The sequence below is a fragment of the Pagrus pagrus genome, assembly GCF_965226575.1.
Source record: "Pagrus pagrus genome assembly, chromosome: 22".
NCBI lineage: Eukaryota > Metazoa > Chordata > Actinopteri > Spariformes > Sparidae > Pagrus > Pagrus pagrus.
The window spans coordinates 3,744,392-3,761,624 of record NC_140204.1 but is presented as its reverse complement, the minus strand read 5'-3'; the positions used below and the strand labels follow the sequence as shown (position 1 = coordinate 3,761,624).

The following is a 17,233-nucleotide window of genomic DNA, read 5'->3' as shown; positions in this document are numbered from 1 at the left end:
ACAGGGGGCAGCATATCATCAGAGTAACATCCAACTGTTTTGAAACTGTAGCTGCTGTTAGCTAGTTAGCTTAATTAGCCATGTGGCTAGCGGTCCGGACTGGAAGCTCAGGGTGGATCAGGGGAGTGTTTGTGTTTACACTGCTACCACAGGACTAAAAGGACCAGGATGAGCTAGCTGGTTAGCGTGCTAACTTCAGTAGGTATCTCTGCAACCCGGTACACATATGTCATAACATCAGAACTGTTACTTCTGCACGTCCTGTCAATAATTTTATGTTCGACTAGATTTCTTCCACAGTGCACCTTTAAGATCAAAGTTTGTGGTGCAGTGTGACAATATGTCAAATAACGTTTGTTTTAATGTTTTATGTTTGCATATATTTGCTGAAAAACAGATAAATGTTGAGGAGAAAAGAAAAATACAATATTTGCCTCTGAGCTGTGGAGGAGTAAAGGTATAAAACAGCATAACATTTCCCAAAATTGCACTTGTGCTTCCTCAGCACTGATCTTTTGAAGTGTGAGAGAGAACAGAGAGGAAGAAAAGCCACAAAGGAACTTTCTGATTTACTGTAACTGCAGATCAAACCGCCCCTCGGAGTCAGATAAAAGAAAAAAGATCAAACTGTAAAAGTTTCTCTCATCCAATTTTCAGCAGCTCCTCTGTCGTAGTTTTTGCATTATTGATTTGTTTTTTAAGTGGAAATAAATACAGTAAACACTCAAACCAGGAGTGACGGGGAACATTTGCATCCACAGATTTTATCCACCGATCAAAACAACCAGAAAGTATCGTCACACACACACACACGCACACACACACACACACACACACACACACACACACACACACACACACACACACATGCACACATAATCTGTTTTCACACACTTCACACATCAAAGGAAGTGTGAGAGGAGCCTGAACAACCTTTTTCCTCATCTGCATCAGCTCTCTATCTCTGGAACTAACCTTCCTTCCTTCCTTCCTTCCTTCCTTCCTTCCTACCTTCCTACCTTCCTTCCTTTCTGGCGTTGCGGCCTCATTCCTTCCATTCCTAGCAAACTGGTGATGTTGAAAAAAACTGCGCTTGGTCGTAGTTAATCAGAGAGTAGGAGAGGGAGAGAGAGGGAGGACGGATGAAAAAAAGGGGGAGTGAGGAGGGAGGATGCAGAGAGGTAATAAAAGAGAGAGGGGGAGTCAGACTGAGTCAGATGGAGAGTGACGGCAGAAAGGTCAACAGTTTTGCTCGCCAAGAGAAGATAAAAGGCATCGACTCTACCTGTCAGCTGACACACACACACACACACACACACACACACACACATGAAACACACATCCAGTTCCTAACATAGGCATCACATGCAAACACACACACTCCGCCTCTTTAACGTAGTGTATAAAACATTGTTCTCTACTCAGTGATGCAGTTGTTGTTTTTTATTTGTTCACAAACTAAACGTGAGTTTTTATGCAGATCAGTGAAGACGTCAAACTTGTGATGGAAGAAAAAGTGAAAATCCAGATGTTTCCTCATCCAGATGTGACTCAGAAGTCCAGTAATTGTTTTACGCTTTTCTGTATTTTTGATTAAGTCACATAAAGATAAAAAATAAAACAGGGCAGTCCTGAAAACGTGGATCTGTCCACTTTGAACACACCTCATAATATATGATATAGTAATAATTATTATTTACCAATTCAACTTGTGCACAGTAATCTGTAAATGCTAATGGACAGTACCTGTATGGTGTCGCAGGCTCTCTATAAATAAACTGAATATGTTCATTATTTACATTTTGCTTGTTGCAGCTCGTGGATGAGCTGAGAGAACAAACAGAGACGAGAAGAGAAACAGAAACACATCAAGAGCACATTTGTTCCCGTCCTCGTCCAACTGAGAGGCGACCAACAAAAAAAAAAAAAAAAAAACCTTCCCACAATCCTCTGCTTTTTCGGCCAAGGGTTGGTTGCCATGGTGACGCGGAACCTCACAGCCTCGCGCCGTCCAAGAATTAATGTAGAAGAAGAAGAAGAAGAAGTCTGTGTTTCTGCTCTTATCTTTATCTTCACATGAAAATATCTCCCGACTCTTCATCTCTCTCTCTCTCTCTCTTCACAGATCTAATGTCTCTCGCTCCCTCTTCATCCCTCCTCCTCCTCCTCATCTTCATCTCTTCTCCCTTCTGATTTTAAATCTCTTTCACTTCCCTTCACCTCATCTCTCCTGCTCGATCCTCCTGAACACATACATGCTAACTGAGCTGAGCAACATGTCCTTTCACACACACACACACACACACACACACACACACACACACACACACACACACACGCACACACACACACACACACACACACACACTCAGCAGGCAGACACATGCACTGTCTGTCTCTAAATCCTATTTCACAGTGTGTCTATAAAATGAGCTGGTTAATTTTCCTCTCTCAGCTGAATGTGGCGTGGAGCATTACAGTGAATGGATGTACTACGCATTATCACACACACACACACACACACACAGACACACACACACACACACACACACACACGCGCACACACATGCAAATAAAGAAAACGCACATGGATGCACTTTAGCGGATGAGTAAATGCAAACACGTGCTGCATGAATCCGTCTGGCTGCAACAGATTAACATACATCCTTTTGTTAACACACACACACACACACACACACACACACACACACACACAGACACACACCTGCTTCTCGCCGCTGGGCCTCCTGTGCGACAGCAGCAGCTCCACGGCGCCCACCACCTCCTTCCTGATGGCGTAGAGCAGGGCGTCGCCCGTGTGGATGCCGTGGTCCAGCAGCAGCTCCATGATCTCCAGGTTCTCGTTCTCGATGGCGATGAGCAGCGCGCTGCGGCCCAGCGGGTCCAGGCAGTTCACGTCCATGTTGTAGTAGACCTCCGCCTCGCGCAGGGCGTGTTTGACACCGGCGTAGTCACCTGGAGAGACAGAGGAGAGGATGGATGTCAGGGCAGGGTCGTGACAGTTTTGTTTTTGCAGCATTCATTTGGTTCATGTCACCTGAAAGTGAAGACAGAGCGTGATGGGAGCAGGTTGTCATGCAGGGGGAACAGTTTGGGCTTCAGCATCTTGTTCAAGGACAAACGTCAGCTGTTGCGGAGATGAACACCTGTGAACATTTGGCTGCAGCAGAGTCGGACCGACCGGCTGCTGCTGCTGCTGTTCAACCATCCGACAGCACTGACTCAGCAGGACCTCGGTGGTCAGAGGATCAGCAGGACGGAGGTGTGGAGGGAGCTCTTAAATAAAGATGAAGGTACCTTTCTCCACAGCGGTGAGGTAGGCCCTCTCCTCCGCAGACAGCTCCACCTCAGCCCGGACGATCTGAAGCGGGATGCGGTCGCGGTACGGCGAGTATGTCGCCTGAAACACAAACAACAACAACAACACAAAAACTTTACCGAGAACACTTAAAAAATATAATCAGAACTGTCCGAGGCAATGATGTAGTTATTTATCTGCAATAGCAGGTGTCACTTAAAAAAAAAAGTGAGTTGGGGCTCAACCAAAACTGTGCAGGTTTGTGTCTCTTTGTGGTCGTTTTATGTGTCTTTGTAGGAACTGTATGTCTCTTTATGTCTCTTTGCAGTAGCTTTGTGTCTCTTTGTGTCTTTTGCAGTAGTTTTACTTGCAAAGTAAATGAGTTGTTGCTCCTGATGTGAATACAGAACATGACAGCAGACGTTTGCTGGTGGAGACATGATGTCAGCTGACACACTGCAGCTCTGAGACAGACTTTTAGGTGAGGTAAGCGTTTTTGTTCATGTCAGGAGTTATCGTTACACCTTTATCATAATATATTAATATATTCAGGGGAAATTTGCTTATGTGTCAGCAATGTCCGCGTATTTAATGAGCGAAGTCATTGATTGATGGATTACATTCACTTCTGCTTCACTGTAATGAATCAGGACAGTCATGTCAGGGAAAAAGTAAAAACCTTCAGAGTTTTCACAGGTAATCAGCTCGCTCAGTCCCAATTAGGCAGGAGTGTGCGAGGAACAGATGCCATCGAGTTAAAGTCCCTTTAAGCTTCATATTAACCAGATGGATTTGGATCAGTAGCTCTGTGATCTTTGTTTTATTAACTGTGATCAGACAGAAAATTGTTTTTCAGGACAGGCTGACACTGCAGTTCCCACAGCCATGTGGCTAAAACTGTAAATATTTGATTCTCGCTGTTTGTTTTAGAGCTCAAACTGGCTCATAAGTCAAATAAATCATCTGTTTGTTTATTTGCATTATTAATTCTCCATCAAATCTGCAAACCATCCAAACTTCTTCATGCACTGGTGGATATTTTATTATATTTTACGAGCCAACCCTTTAAAACAGAGTCGACGTCTCTCTCTGTCACATCAGAGCTGAGCGAGACGCATCAGACAGCCGAGACTGTCGATGACAACATGAATCTGGTGTTGAAGTAACCATGAAGTTACAGTGAATAATATTAATGGTGAATGTGATACAAACATGGAAGATTTCATTAGTCAACACTGTGAAACAGGAGTGTGATGAACAGACCGACAGACTTGATTTGGTGTGAGTCTTTGTTTTTTTCCTCTGTGTCTTTCTGTTCTCATGGACGGATTATGAGACAACAGCCTCTGAGCTCAGACATGGGAAAGGTGTCCCACCCGTCCTATACAAGACAACCACCATACCAAAATACACACAGCGTCTCTCTGTAGTAATTTTGTGTCTCTTTGTAGTCGTTTCATGTCTTTCTGCAGTAGTTGTGTGTCTGTTTGTGGTAGTTGAGTGTCTCTTCAGTCGTTTTGTGTATCTGTGATAGTTTTGTGCCTGTTTGTGGTAGCTTTGTGTATCTTTAACATAGTTTTGCATCTTTGTAGTTGTTTTGTGTCTCTTTGTGGTAGTTTTGCATCTTTGTAGTTGTTTTGTGTCTTTTTGTGGTAGTTGTGTGGTACTTTTGTGTCTCTTTGTGGTAGCTTTGTGTCTCTGTGGTAGTTCTGTGTCTCTTCGTGGTAGTTTTGTGTCTCTTTGTGGTAGTTTTGTGTCTCGTCATTGTTTTGTGTCTCTTTGTGGTAGTTTTGTGTCTTGGTGAGGACCAATAACAGGTTAGACTTTTACTTTGACTCACCTTCTTGTAGTACAGCTGTGTCATGGGGTTCATTGTGCCAGTCTGGAAGAAAGAAAGACAGAAGAGAGAGTTACTGCGGAAGCCTGGAAATATCAACAGTACGACAATAACTAGAAGAGAATGCAGAAAGAGCGTTCACGCAACAAAACAGAGCACTTGATAGATGAAAGCTTGCAGTGTGCTCCTGCAGAACTTGACTACGAATCATCATGTTTTAAAGTTTCCATCGGTTCCTATGTAATCTGGTGATTATTTTTAATTCGGCGTACTTTTAATTTTGACAATTTGCCAAACAGTTAACAAAAATAGGCAAAAACTACGGGACTCAAGCTGTTTCTCAGAAAACAGACAAACACTCTACGGGAGGTAAAAATCCCAAGAGTGAGATCTCTACATCTCAGCAAGTAAACCAGTGCTGTCTGCAGGACTGGACTCCACTGTGGAGTATGAAGGAAACCTTTCTTTTTATTATTTGCGTTCACTGTCCCTTTCAAATTTCAAAACTTTGTATATTTCATCTAAATTGCAGTTGTGACAACTTTATTACAGTTGCAGTATGATGACACAGATAGATGATAAACAACAAGAATTCATTTTAACCCACAACTGCGTGTCGGAGGATTAAAATCTTAAAACGTCATTTTCAGACTTTTTAAACTAAGCTTAAGAACTAAATGTGAATATTTAATCGACTAAAGACTGGACAAAAACTCCAGTATCGTCTCATTCTGTCTGGCATTCGAAGGGTAGCAGCGGACCAGCAGACAGCAGGACTACAGTATGTGTCTTTAACCTGAGGTGACACAGCGAGCGACAGTGATGGACGGCCGACAGCTGAAGCAGCGCAGACTGGCGACTCTACATACATTCAGCACAATCAACAGCGCACGGACCGAGGATAAGCCTCATCCTGCAGTATTAGCCGCTCTAGTCTCGTTAATGCATGTAATCCACCGCGAACCACTGCCTCCTAAAGAAGCTCAGCTCGTTTGCACATTTACATTCATCTGTGTAGGTTTTATACCACGTCGACTTATTGCTCTGTGATTGCCCCGCATTTTTGTTTATTTCCGGAGCGAGCGTTGTAGACAGAAGGACGCATTTTGATTTGTTTTACATTTTCCTGCACGCTGTGGGATTAATTTCTCGGCAGCAGGGAGCCGTCAAAATGAATCCAGAGGAAGAGAAAGACTGATAACCATCTGCATGTTTCTGCTAGTGAGAGCGAGATAATTACTGAAGCTGTATGTGTGGATACCAGGGCGAGGGAAGGAGCTTATATGAGTTAGTATTCCTCAGTTTTTACTGCCGCGGTGCCTCTGAGCAAAAGAAAAGATTTAATGACATTTCATGTTTGTGTTTTACAAACGTAAAAATTAACATTTATATTTGAATATCATTAGTCGCACGTGCTTAGACTGTGAAACAGGAGAAAAACTGCACAGATGTTCTTGTCCAGATGTTTCATTCAAAGAGCTGAAGAGCTGAAGATCACTTTGGTTGTTGGACCTGACTGACCTGAACATTTAGGTTGTGTTGGACCTGCTGAAATCCAGAAACAAAAGCTACGTCTGACAGCTTCTGGCAGGCGCGTCTTTTAATTATTTTGTTGTAATAATCATTTGAATGTTCAACGTTCAGACCTGTATCTTGAGATGAGAGCGGCTTACACACTGTAGATTTTATAAGTTGACTTTCCTTTAGAAAGGTCTGGAAACTGATGACCTCAGAGTTAACAAGTCCAGTAGACTATTAAAGTTTTAGCAACTAACATTTTTGGTCTACTTTACTCGGTAATTTTGAGGTAATGGGTTTTCTCGAAGTGGTTTTGTCAGATTTTAAAGTGCGGAGACTAAAACTAATGACTATCATTGATCATCGATTCATACAATTTGGGCGATAAAGCCAAAAAAAAAATATTTTTATTCCAATCTTGGAGTCGATACCTGATTTTAATCAATTCCACAAGAGTTCGCTTCATGCTGGGAAACTGTAAAATCTGGAGAAATGACAAGGACACCGATTACCTCAATATTACCAAGTAGACTAGTAATAGTTTGTTTTTTTAGCACATACAACTTAAGTGTTATATTCCACTTTACTTGATAATTCTGAGCTAATAAGTCAACTTGTAACATTTACAGTGTAGCATTTGACTATTTACACATTGTGCCAAAACAAGGATTCTAATTAACGATTAATTAATAACATGACATTATTTTTGCAAATGATAAATTCATCATTTGGTCCAAAAAGAGGTGAAACAGAGACACTTAAAGCCTTTTGCCAAAGCTGAGGTCGACATCTACAAAATGCTTGTGTTGTTTGACTAATGGTTAAAAATCTGAAGTTTACTTTGACATAGAAGGAAGAAAGACAACAAATCCTCACAACTAATGAGCTGAGACAAGGTTACTAGTCTATTTTTGGTTTTTGAGCTTGAAAATGATTAAAACAAGCTCTATACTCCTCAATAACACAAGGTTTAAACTGGCAGCAGCACAGGTTATCAATACGGTCGTCAAGAAGCACAAAGAATACGTAAAGATAAACATAAATAATGTCGACGTTAATAATTCAGAGACAAAACAAACCTCTCTCTTCTCAAGCTGCTGCTTCAATATCAAACACAAATACACAGACGTAGAACGGGAAGCGTTTTACAATTTAAAGCGTCAGAACAATCCTGTCATCAACGGTTCGACCCTGAAGGTTCGACCGTGTCTTCATGTCTTCCTCACGCTGCGTCTGTTGTGGCCGGGACGCTGGCTCATCGTGGGATATGCTAATGTCACAGATGTGGGTGAGCGCTCAGTCTGACACTGTAAATTGAACCCATTATCACAGCTGTGATACAGATCTGCATTTCAACAAGGGCTGCTCGGGGGAGGGGAGTCTGCAGAGCCGCCAAGCACACACTCACAGTCAGTCACATGCAGTAAAAAGGCTGAAATCTCAAACACACGGCTGCATCGTCCAACATATGTGACGTTCTGGTAAAGCTGACAACCAACGTTATGACGACCTGACGTACCAACCTCACATCTGTCGCTGCAGCTGAGATTCTGCTGCACACACAGATGTTGTAACATGTTATTTTCATATCTGAGAAACAAATATTGCAGCATTGAGCTCTAGTTTTTGTGGCTGAAGTGAAGCAGAGAGTCATCTGACCTCCTTGGTATCTCCGTCGGGACTCGCACATGCGCAGGGGAGGACGTACAGATCGGCTAGCAACATGCTACCGGTACGTTTCCTGCCGAGGACAGTTCACGATGAATATTTAAGGGGATTTTAATGAAATCAGCACAGATTGTGCACAACAGCTTTTGAGAAACACGTTCAAATGTCAGCCAAACTGGCAACAAATTTAATGGCAACAAATATCGGACCACAAGAAATATTTACCACGAGCAGACAGCCGAACGTTAGCCGCTAGTAGTGCAGTGACTTACAAAGAAGCTTGGGGAAACACTGTAAAACCGATCACACCTGGTTTTTGACAAGAAGAGACTCTCACTATAATAGTGAGCTGTGTTAAACTACTGCTGCAGCCTCGCAGGGCAGCGCTGTTCTGTTTCATCCCCCACGTGGCTTCATTCGCCAATGGGAGGCGTCATGCCTGCCGGATATTGTTGACTCGCTCAGATTGTGTTTTATTTTTGTCAGTTTTTTATTATTCCTTGACGTAAAAAGCTTGAATTATTGGCCGATATTTAAAGTCCAAAATCCAAAATGCAAACAACAAAAAGGCAGCAAAGGAAAGTCCAAGTGAGAAAAACTGAAGACAAACCAGAAACCACGGAGAACAAAGTGGGAACACGAGAGGACAGAAGAGGACTGGGGAACAGGCACAACAAGGGGTGTACAGGGAAAAGGGAAAAAGACAAAGACAGGAAGTGGAAAGTAAAACTGGAAAAATAAAACAGGAAGCCAAAAAACAAGTCATGACGGACGCGGCTTCTTTCCGCATGTACGCCTCATCGATATCGTTCATCAACAATGCATCTACAAGCCGAGCTCGGCAGGCTGAGTACACATCGGCTCACATGTTCATTTAAATCTGTATGAACTCTGATCACAGACCATCAATCTACAGACTTGAGTCGTCTGAGAGGCGAGTTTCCTGTCAGAGAGCTGTAACGACTGCCTGCCTCAGACTGAAGTCCCGGTCGAGACACTAACTCTTCAACATACTCAAATGCCACAAACACACTTGTGGCTCCTCGTCCTGTCAGTGTGAGGAAGACTGACGAACCCTGGCAGGGAGGGAACAAGATCCTGAATCCTAAGTCCGACCACGGAGCCGCTGAAGTCTGCTCGCTGAACAGAAATCCCCACAATGCCCGGCTGTCAGGGCGTCTCTGCAGGCCGGTGGTGGAGGCCTGTCACGCTCACAAATGAGAGTGATGCGAAAGTTTGCTCCGCTGACACTGACGTTTATCAAAGTGTCGTGTTTTGTAAGAAGAAGAGGAAGACGTCTCGGCTGTCACAGGACTCTTTATCAGCAGCTGACAGATAAATGAACGCCTCTGGTTACTGCTGTTGTCAAGTGGACTGAAAAATACTGACCCGACCGGCAAAAGACAGTTTCCATGGAGCTCTGAGGTTATTTACAGTCATTCCCCGAATACTGAAATCTTTTATTCGTCGTGCTTCAGGTAATTTATTTCAGCTATAATGAGGCTGATTAAACTCTATTAGCCACGGAGGAGGACGAGGACGAGGACGAGGAGGAGGCAGCAGGAAACACGGTGACCTCCGGCATCTTGTATGTGTCCGACCTTTTGTGTAACGAGCTGCAGTTCAGCCATTTTAATTTAGCTGATTTATCTGCGGCGAATGAATTCACGCCCGGGGTGACCTTCAGTGGCCACAGCAGGACGCGGGACCGGACCGATCCGAGCCGGGTTCAGCTGAACCGGACACGATCAGACTGGACTGTGACGAACTGTGAGCTGAATTATTTAACGGGACGGAGGACACGTGAGGACGGAGACGAGACGAGAGGATTATTCACGAGGAACAGTTCAAGTATGTTGTGAGGAAGATTTAAAACAAAGAAAATTATCTGTTAATCAAAACAGAAGATGTGAGCGGGCTCGTGTGGGATCATGGGAGTTGTAGTCGTCTTTGTTAAACAACCTTCACTGCTGATTAAAATTACAGATGCACCAATTGCATGCAGACGATTCTGATTTTCTTTCGTAGCGATCTCATCGACAGCGTCCACAAACATTTGTATATCCATAATAAATTCATAATTCAAAGCATGAAAGCAACATTATGACAAACCTGTTTCCACCAAACATTTACACAAAACACAAAAAACACTGCCAGCAAACTTCTTTGCAGGAAGTTTTTTTGTATTTTGTTGTTTCCATAACATTTCTAATGCGACATTCTTCAAAATGCTTCGTGGAAACACGGCTACTGACAGGCAGCAGGAAGGAGAGCGGCTTTAGAAAGTGCGACTGTCGTTGAGCTGACGTGAAAAAGTGCAGGTAAACAAGGTAAACAGCATCAAATATTCAGTTTCTTTCAGTTCGGGCTGGCGGTCAGCACAGAATCGGACATATCTGCTATGACCAGCTGTCTGATCTGTGCATCTCTAGATAAAATCTGTCTGACGTGACTCTGAAATGTTTTTAATGTTCCTCGCTCACGTTGTGTTTAGTCCCGTGCGCTGACTTCCCTCCTCACTTCCTGACTCTCTCCTTGAAAGTTAAAGCGACAGGCGGACATTATTGCAATGCAGCATTTCTTCCTCCTCTGTCCTGCAGGCTGCTCTGACACATTTATCAGTGAAACACTTTCACGGCTGTTTTGACAGCTAAGCACTGCAACAAATGATATATTTCATGCATGCCAGTTCGGATGTTTTGCTCCGGGGGGCGTCGATGTGCGCCCAGAAAATGTTTTCTGACCTTCCTGGACAAAGTCTGACAGTAGGAAACATTAACAAACGCTGCGTTCGCTGAAGTCGCGGCTTCATTATTAAACTGTGTGTAAATATAAAGTCGACGCGTGGCGCTCCGGCCTCGGGCGGCTGATAAGGATCCGCTCACGCCTGCAGGTCGAGCTCCTGACGCCTGAATTATGTGAAACCAGATTAAATTATGCGGCTGAGATTAATCCCGCAGTGGCGTACGTGTGCGGTTGCTGGAATGCAGATGCGTTTAAGATCTGCATAGCGAGGGGGAATTTATGCTGACGGCTTTACAATGCTCCACTGACTGTGCTACAGCACTGCAGATAAAGCCCCTGCCGCCTGCTATCTCACTCCATCGCTCCCCCACAAGTTTTCCCACCAGAAGGAAACTCATTAACTCACATTTTTCACTGCGATGTCTTTCTTTTTCAGTCATTTCCTGTCTATCTTACTCTTTCTATACAGCTCCCTCCTTCATTTCCCCTCCAGTCTGAACACCGTGTCCCTTTTTTCTGATTCACCCGATCTCCCCTCATCTGCTCCCTGCTTTCACACCTGCATGTGGAGCGTGAGCCGCTCTCCTCTTCAGCCTGAACATCCTCAAATTTTCTGCTCTATATTCTGTCTCTTGTTTTCCGTCTTTGGGAAAATATAAATAAACATCTTGAACTCCCCTCTCCTCATAATCCTCATCTTTCCGTCTCATTGCCTTTTCCTCGCCGTTCCCCGTCTTGTTTTCCCCTCGGCTGCAGTCGAATCAATTCTCTGCGACTCCACACATCTGTCCTCTCCCTCTCTCTCTCTCTCTCTCTTTCTTTCTCCTCCTGCATTTTTTAAAACAGCGCTGCCTGTTTTTACGGTATCAGAGACGCGTCACAATCCTCATCAGAATCAGAACAAACCCGACTACAATCAAACACAACACTTGAAGTTGCAGCAGCCAGGATGTGCTGATAACGGCGTGCTGACAGTGTCAGAGTGAACGGCATCAATCTGCAGCGTGCCACGCAAACAGACTCAAACAATAGTGCCACGACAAGCTGAAACAAACCTCCACAGAGAGGAAAAGTCATTTTGTACAGATCTCCTCTGACGTGTTGGAGAAACAACCGACAGATGACCAATCAAACAGCAGCACAGGTGTTGGCTTCAGCTCTGGACACGAGTTACCTCTTCAACCCAAACCGTGATGATACGTTCTCCTACAACAACAGCAGCTCTGTGAGGCGTTTTGGTTAAAATGCTGCAAAAAACCAACAGATTTTATTCATCGAGGCGAAATAAAACAAATCCAAATGAGGCAGAGAAAACAAAGTGCTAACGGATTGTCAGGAAATCATCGTAGAGGTTTTTATTCCACTTGTAGACGCTGTTAACGACTTGTGATGGAGTCGGCTCAGAGTGTATTAACGACCTGCCTGCTGCTCTGACTTCCTGCCAAACTCCCGTCTCACGTCCTCGGACCATTCAAGCCCAAAACCTAAACCCAGGACCGACTCCAGCCTCGCTGCAGATCAACGTCTTTGTCTTTATTCGTTAAATTCATGCATTTTACTCACTTTATTTGTAGATTTTCACCGTTTTCTGACATTTTTTACTTGATTAATGTCAGAAATCATCAACAGGTTATCGTAATAATAATAATAGTAGAAGCGCTCCAGTACTTTCCACCACTGTGTTCTGGGTCATGTATGAACTTTAAACACGTCCCCCTCACCTCTTTAATGAAACACGTGTATCAGCAGCAGCTGCAGCAGAAAACGAAGGAATAAGCAGAAAGTGTCCCGTCGTCTTCGGCCACTCAGCAGTAAAGCTCGGGTCTAATGAGACAAAGTGCTGCGAGCAGAACTGAAGAGCCAACTGTTTACTGCTCTTTATTATATGTGGGTGGTTCTGTCTCAGCTTCTTCTTCTGTGGTGAACCTCTCAGGTTCTGTAATGTTTCCCTCCAGTCTCCTCCTTCACACGTCTCCCCCACACTCCATCACTCCCTCGCTCTCCTCCTTCACAACTCTCATCCCTCCATCGTCGACCTCTCTCTCCCTCTTTCCCCTTCGTCTCTTTCTGCTCTCCACTTTTTATTTCCGTCTCTGTGATTTCTCATCCACGTCAGGCCGGTCTCATGAAAAACTCAGCTCCTCAGCTGCTCAGTGACACGGTTAAAACTCAAACCAAATCTGAGTCTGCCAGGACAGATGTTTTCTCTCTGCATACATACATAGTTAAAGGGTAACACTTATATACACAATTCACCTTTAACTAGCTGCTTATTAGCATTCATATTAGATATTTTATAATGTTGTATTCCATCCAGTATTAGTCTACCTGATGACCAAAACATGGTCGGTAACAAAGCTGATAAGTAGCTCTCCTGGTAAAGAGCACGCCTCATGCCGTTCAAATCCACCCTGTAGTTTTAATTTTGAACCACAAGAAGCTCTTTAGACGTCTGTAAGTTGAAAAGAAATCTAAAATTATATTATAGAAACTTTCATTTTGAAGCCTGTGAGGACGTCACTTGTTCGCCAATCGTGAACGTTGAATAGCGGCTGAGAAAGACGTAAAAACACTCGTATTCTGTCCAGAGAACGTCTTTTTGCTCAACATACTTCCTTGTTCAGGTTTGAGGATTTGTTGATCGATTCTTAATTGGAATTGGAATAAAACAAAAGTAGTAGATAAACTTCAACAACCCGAAACAATAACACAAATGTAAAAAAATGTGATGTTCTGGGGAAGACTCGATGACAGATAGCCGACATCGATACCTTCAATTGTGTCGGGAAACAAAGAAAGCGCAAACATTCGATCAGACAATTTATGAAACAACTTTTAATATTTACTTTTTCTTTCTGATGAAAAAGATTATTTTCTTTTAAATTCGGCCATCGTTTCTATTTCCTGACTTTCCCTGTGAGACTCACTCCTCGTGTTGTGCATTGATCAGCAAACATTTTCCTTTTCATTCGTACATACTCGTGCTGTTTCCGCCTCAGCACTCAGGCTATAAATCCTGTATTTGGTCGACGAACCCTTTAGGTAAAGTAAGTGTTTGATAAAACATGTATCCCCCTCTTCTTCCTCCTCCTCATCACTCTGCATGTTGCCTTTTCTCCTCCGTCACCTTAAACATCGACTATCTGCAGCCTCATCTTCTTCTCATCCTCACTCCTGTATTCATCTCCCTCTCCTCCTCTCTGTCTCGTCTTCAATCTCCTCTTCCTCCGCTACACTTTCACTGTGCCTTCGTTCATCCCTGCAATATTCCTCCATTACTTCGGCCATTTATCTCGCTCTCTCTAACTCCACTCCATCACTCCCGCTGCCCTCTGGTAGTTTTCTCTCCGACTGTCTCCCTCCATCTCTCCTCCACTTCATCACACTCCCTCCCTCCATCTTTTCCTCCCACCTTCTCCCTCAGCATCGCCCGCTGGAGTCCAATATGTTTTCAGGTCATAGTTTTTGCTGAATCCATTTTCTCTGCTCTCAGAAACTCTCTCTCTCTCTCGAACATCTGCATCTTTCTTCCTCCTCCCGTCATGTTTCTCTTTATCTCGCTGTTTCTCTCCTGATCTCGCATTCTTCTCACAACCTCAACCATCTTCTCCTCCCTCTTCTTCTTCTTCTTCTTCTTCTCTCTCTTCCTGCGTTCCCACAGGACCTCCCGTCTTCCTCCCTCCCCTCCCTCCATCTTGGCCTTTTCCACTTGTCTATAAAGAGATGTGTTTGCATAAAAGAGAGGAGGGAAGGCAAACATGCTCGAGGGCCAAACATATTACGATGCACTACTTTTTAAGATACTGAGATACTTATCTAAAATAATTATTCTTTCAAAATAATTAAATTCGAGGTCATAATGTTGTTAAATCCTGGCTTATCTGTGAAAGACACTGTCCTAAACCATCAGATAAAAGCTCTCAGAATAAAATACAATATAATGTTCGTGGAAAGCGAGCTGATTCTGCGGCTGCAGCAGCGTCCACATCACCACATAATCAGAGTAAAAGGAGGGAAATGTTAATGACGGAGCGAGCAGGCTGCAATCAGGTAAATATAACCTGAGACTTCAGACCCTGCTGGGCGACGGCTGCGGGGACGCGACAACATCAAATTAAAGATGTTGTGCATTAGCTGGGTTTCACACCAACAGAAGCTCTGCAGCAAAAACACACCTCCTCATTTACTTCAGCGAGACCAGCAGCACAGAGACGCAGCGCTGCTCACATAAAAGACGAGCTGCGGCAAAAATCACCACAGTGGTTCAGGTTTTAGCTCCTGCCCCGTTGATTTACTGGAAACTGCACGCTGTGGTAGATATTCACCTTGTTTTTTTACTAGGTTTTAAATTCATCATATAATTACAACAATTTGCAAGAAACCGCCGTTTAAAACAGATAGCAAGCAAACTTATTGGTTGTTGTCCGTGATAAAATGAACCATAATCGACAGCGATGACGTCGAATTACGTTGCACAATTCTTTATCTCTCAGCTTGTATGTAAGAATAAGAATGTGCATCTGAATGACGACTTAATGTTTTAAAGTTTTACTTATGTAATGTTAATATCAAGTTCGCTAAGTTAGCTGACTCACTCTCTGATGATTCATCTGTATTTTCCCCAGATGTTATAGTGACAAATCAAACACACCTTGGATGAAAGTTCTGGTTTTCTCTGGTTTGAATATCGATGGAAAAAAATGGGATAACGTTCGTAAAATATACAACAGAGGTCTTTTCATTTTCAGGCATTTTAATGCTGAGAAACTACATATTACATATTTTATTAGCCCTAAAATTTTGTGTGCACAGTAAAGCATTCCTGCACTGGTAAAGGTAGAAAATGGCTGCTCTTCACCTCCAGCACTTCAGGACTTGTTTATCATGTCGGTGCTTTGACAAACTTTTCTGATCTTTACAGTCCTGACTCACACAAACCACCTGTAAGTCTTCTGCTGGTCTCTACTTCGTCTCCTTCACCTGTAGCCACACACCCACACACAATGTAAAGTGCTGAGTCAGTGCGAAGCCTCCCTTACTGATCCTCAGGCAGGCAGAAATAGTCTTCCCCCGTCCTGTGACTCCAGGCTATTAATGTAAGACATAATTAAATGAAATGACAGCTGCAGGGCACAGGCAGGATGGATTTTCTTTTCTATTGGGAGCAGTTGGAAGAAGAAGAAGAAGAAGAAGAAGAAGAAGAAGAAGAAGAAGAAGAAGAAGAAGGGGATTTAAAAAGGAGGATGGTCAGAAGATGACAAGGAGAGGAGGATAATGAGGGATGGGAGAAGTCTCAGAATCAGCCAAAACTATTTTTATGTTTGTTTCTGCTCTGAAAAAGGGGGAATTTAAAAGGTACAAAGCAAGAAAGGAGAAAAGTGGGGTAGAAATGGAGCAGCCAGGGAGGAAGAGGTAAATCTTAATGGGCGTCCTCGCTTCATGTTCACGAGAGATAACCCTGGAAGCTCTGCTGTGTTGCGTTCGAGGACTGTTCGCACTGCTTTGATGAAAAAGGGCGCAAGGGGTGAAAGGCAGGGGCGAAGGGGGATCTTAATTGGAATCTTAATTAGTCCCCAAACAACTTCATTCCTGAGAAATGTGACCCGAGGAGGCCGACTCTGCTCCGGCTGCAGAGCTGCAGCTTTGATGGAGGACGGAGGGATTCTCCGGCTGACGGAGGGGTTAAGATGTCGGCCGTCGGAGGAAGACGGTCGGAGAAGAAAATGAGGAATATTGGTGGAATTCAACACACGATGGGAGATTGAGAATTTGCTGAGTGCTCATGCTGAACAAGAAGAAATTCAGCTGCTTAGTGGAGCGTCTGCTACAGCCGGAAGAGTCTTTCTTTTAACTTGATTTTCAGGGTTTGTACAAAGTCTTGGAAGACAGAAACTGTTATTTTTTCAAGGTTAGGAATTAGGGCTGCAAGTTACGACTATTTTCATCCGAGGAATATTTTCTTTGATTAATGGATTAGTTAAATAAATAGGAGTGAAAACATAAATAAAACATTTCCAGAAGCTTCCTGGCACATTTGTGATTTGGGCCTTTTTGAACAAAACCAACTTGACATGAGAGCCAAAAGCATTTTGTCCGATGGAAACTACACGGTGGAAAACAAACACAACAAGCAGCGCTCGTCTGAA

At 43.5% G+C, this 17,233-nt stretch overlaps 1 protein-coding gene across 1 annotated transcript in view; it reads right to left on the bottom strand.

Moving 5' to 3' along the window:
* Positions 1–17,233, bottom strand: part of trpc5a (transient receptor potential cation channel, subfamily C, member 5a) — a 109,771-nt gene that overhangs the window by 58,154 nt on the left and 34,384 nt on the right. The window contains exons 2-4 of the mRNA XM_084344171.1: positions 5,160–5,201; positions 3,319–3,421; positions 2,726–2,976 (exon numbers count right to left, since the gene is read on the bottom strand). Coding sequence (XP_084200297.1) covers positions 2,726–2,976; positions 3,319–3,421; positions 5,160–5,192 — 387 coding nt within the window. The 5' untranslated portion in view covers positions 5,193–5,201. The remainder of the gene's footprint in view (positions 1–2,725; positions 2,977–3,318; positions 3,422–5,159; positions 5,202–17,233) is intronic.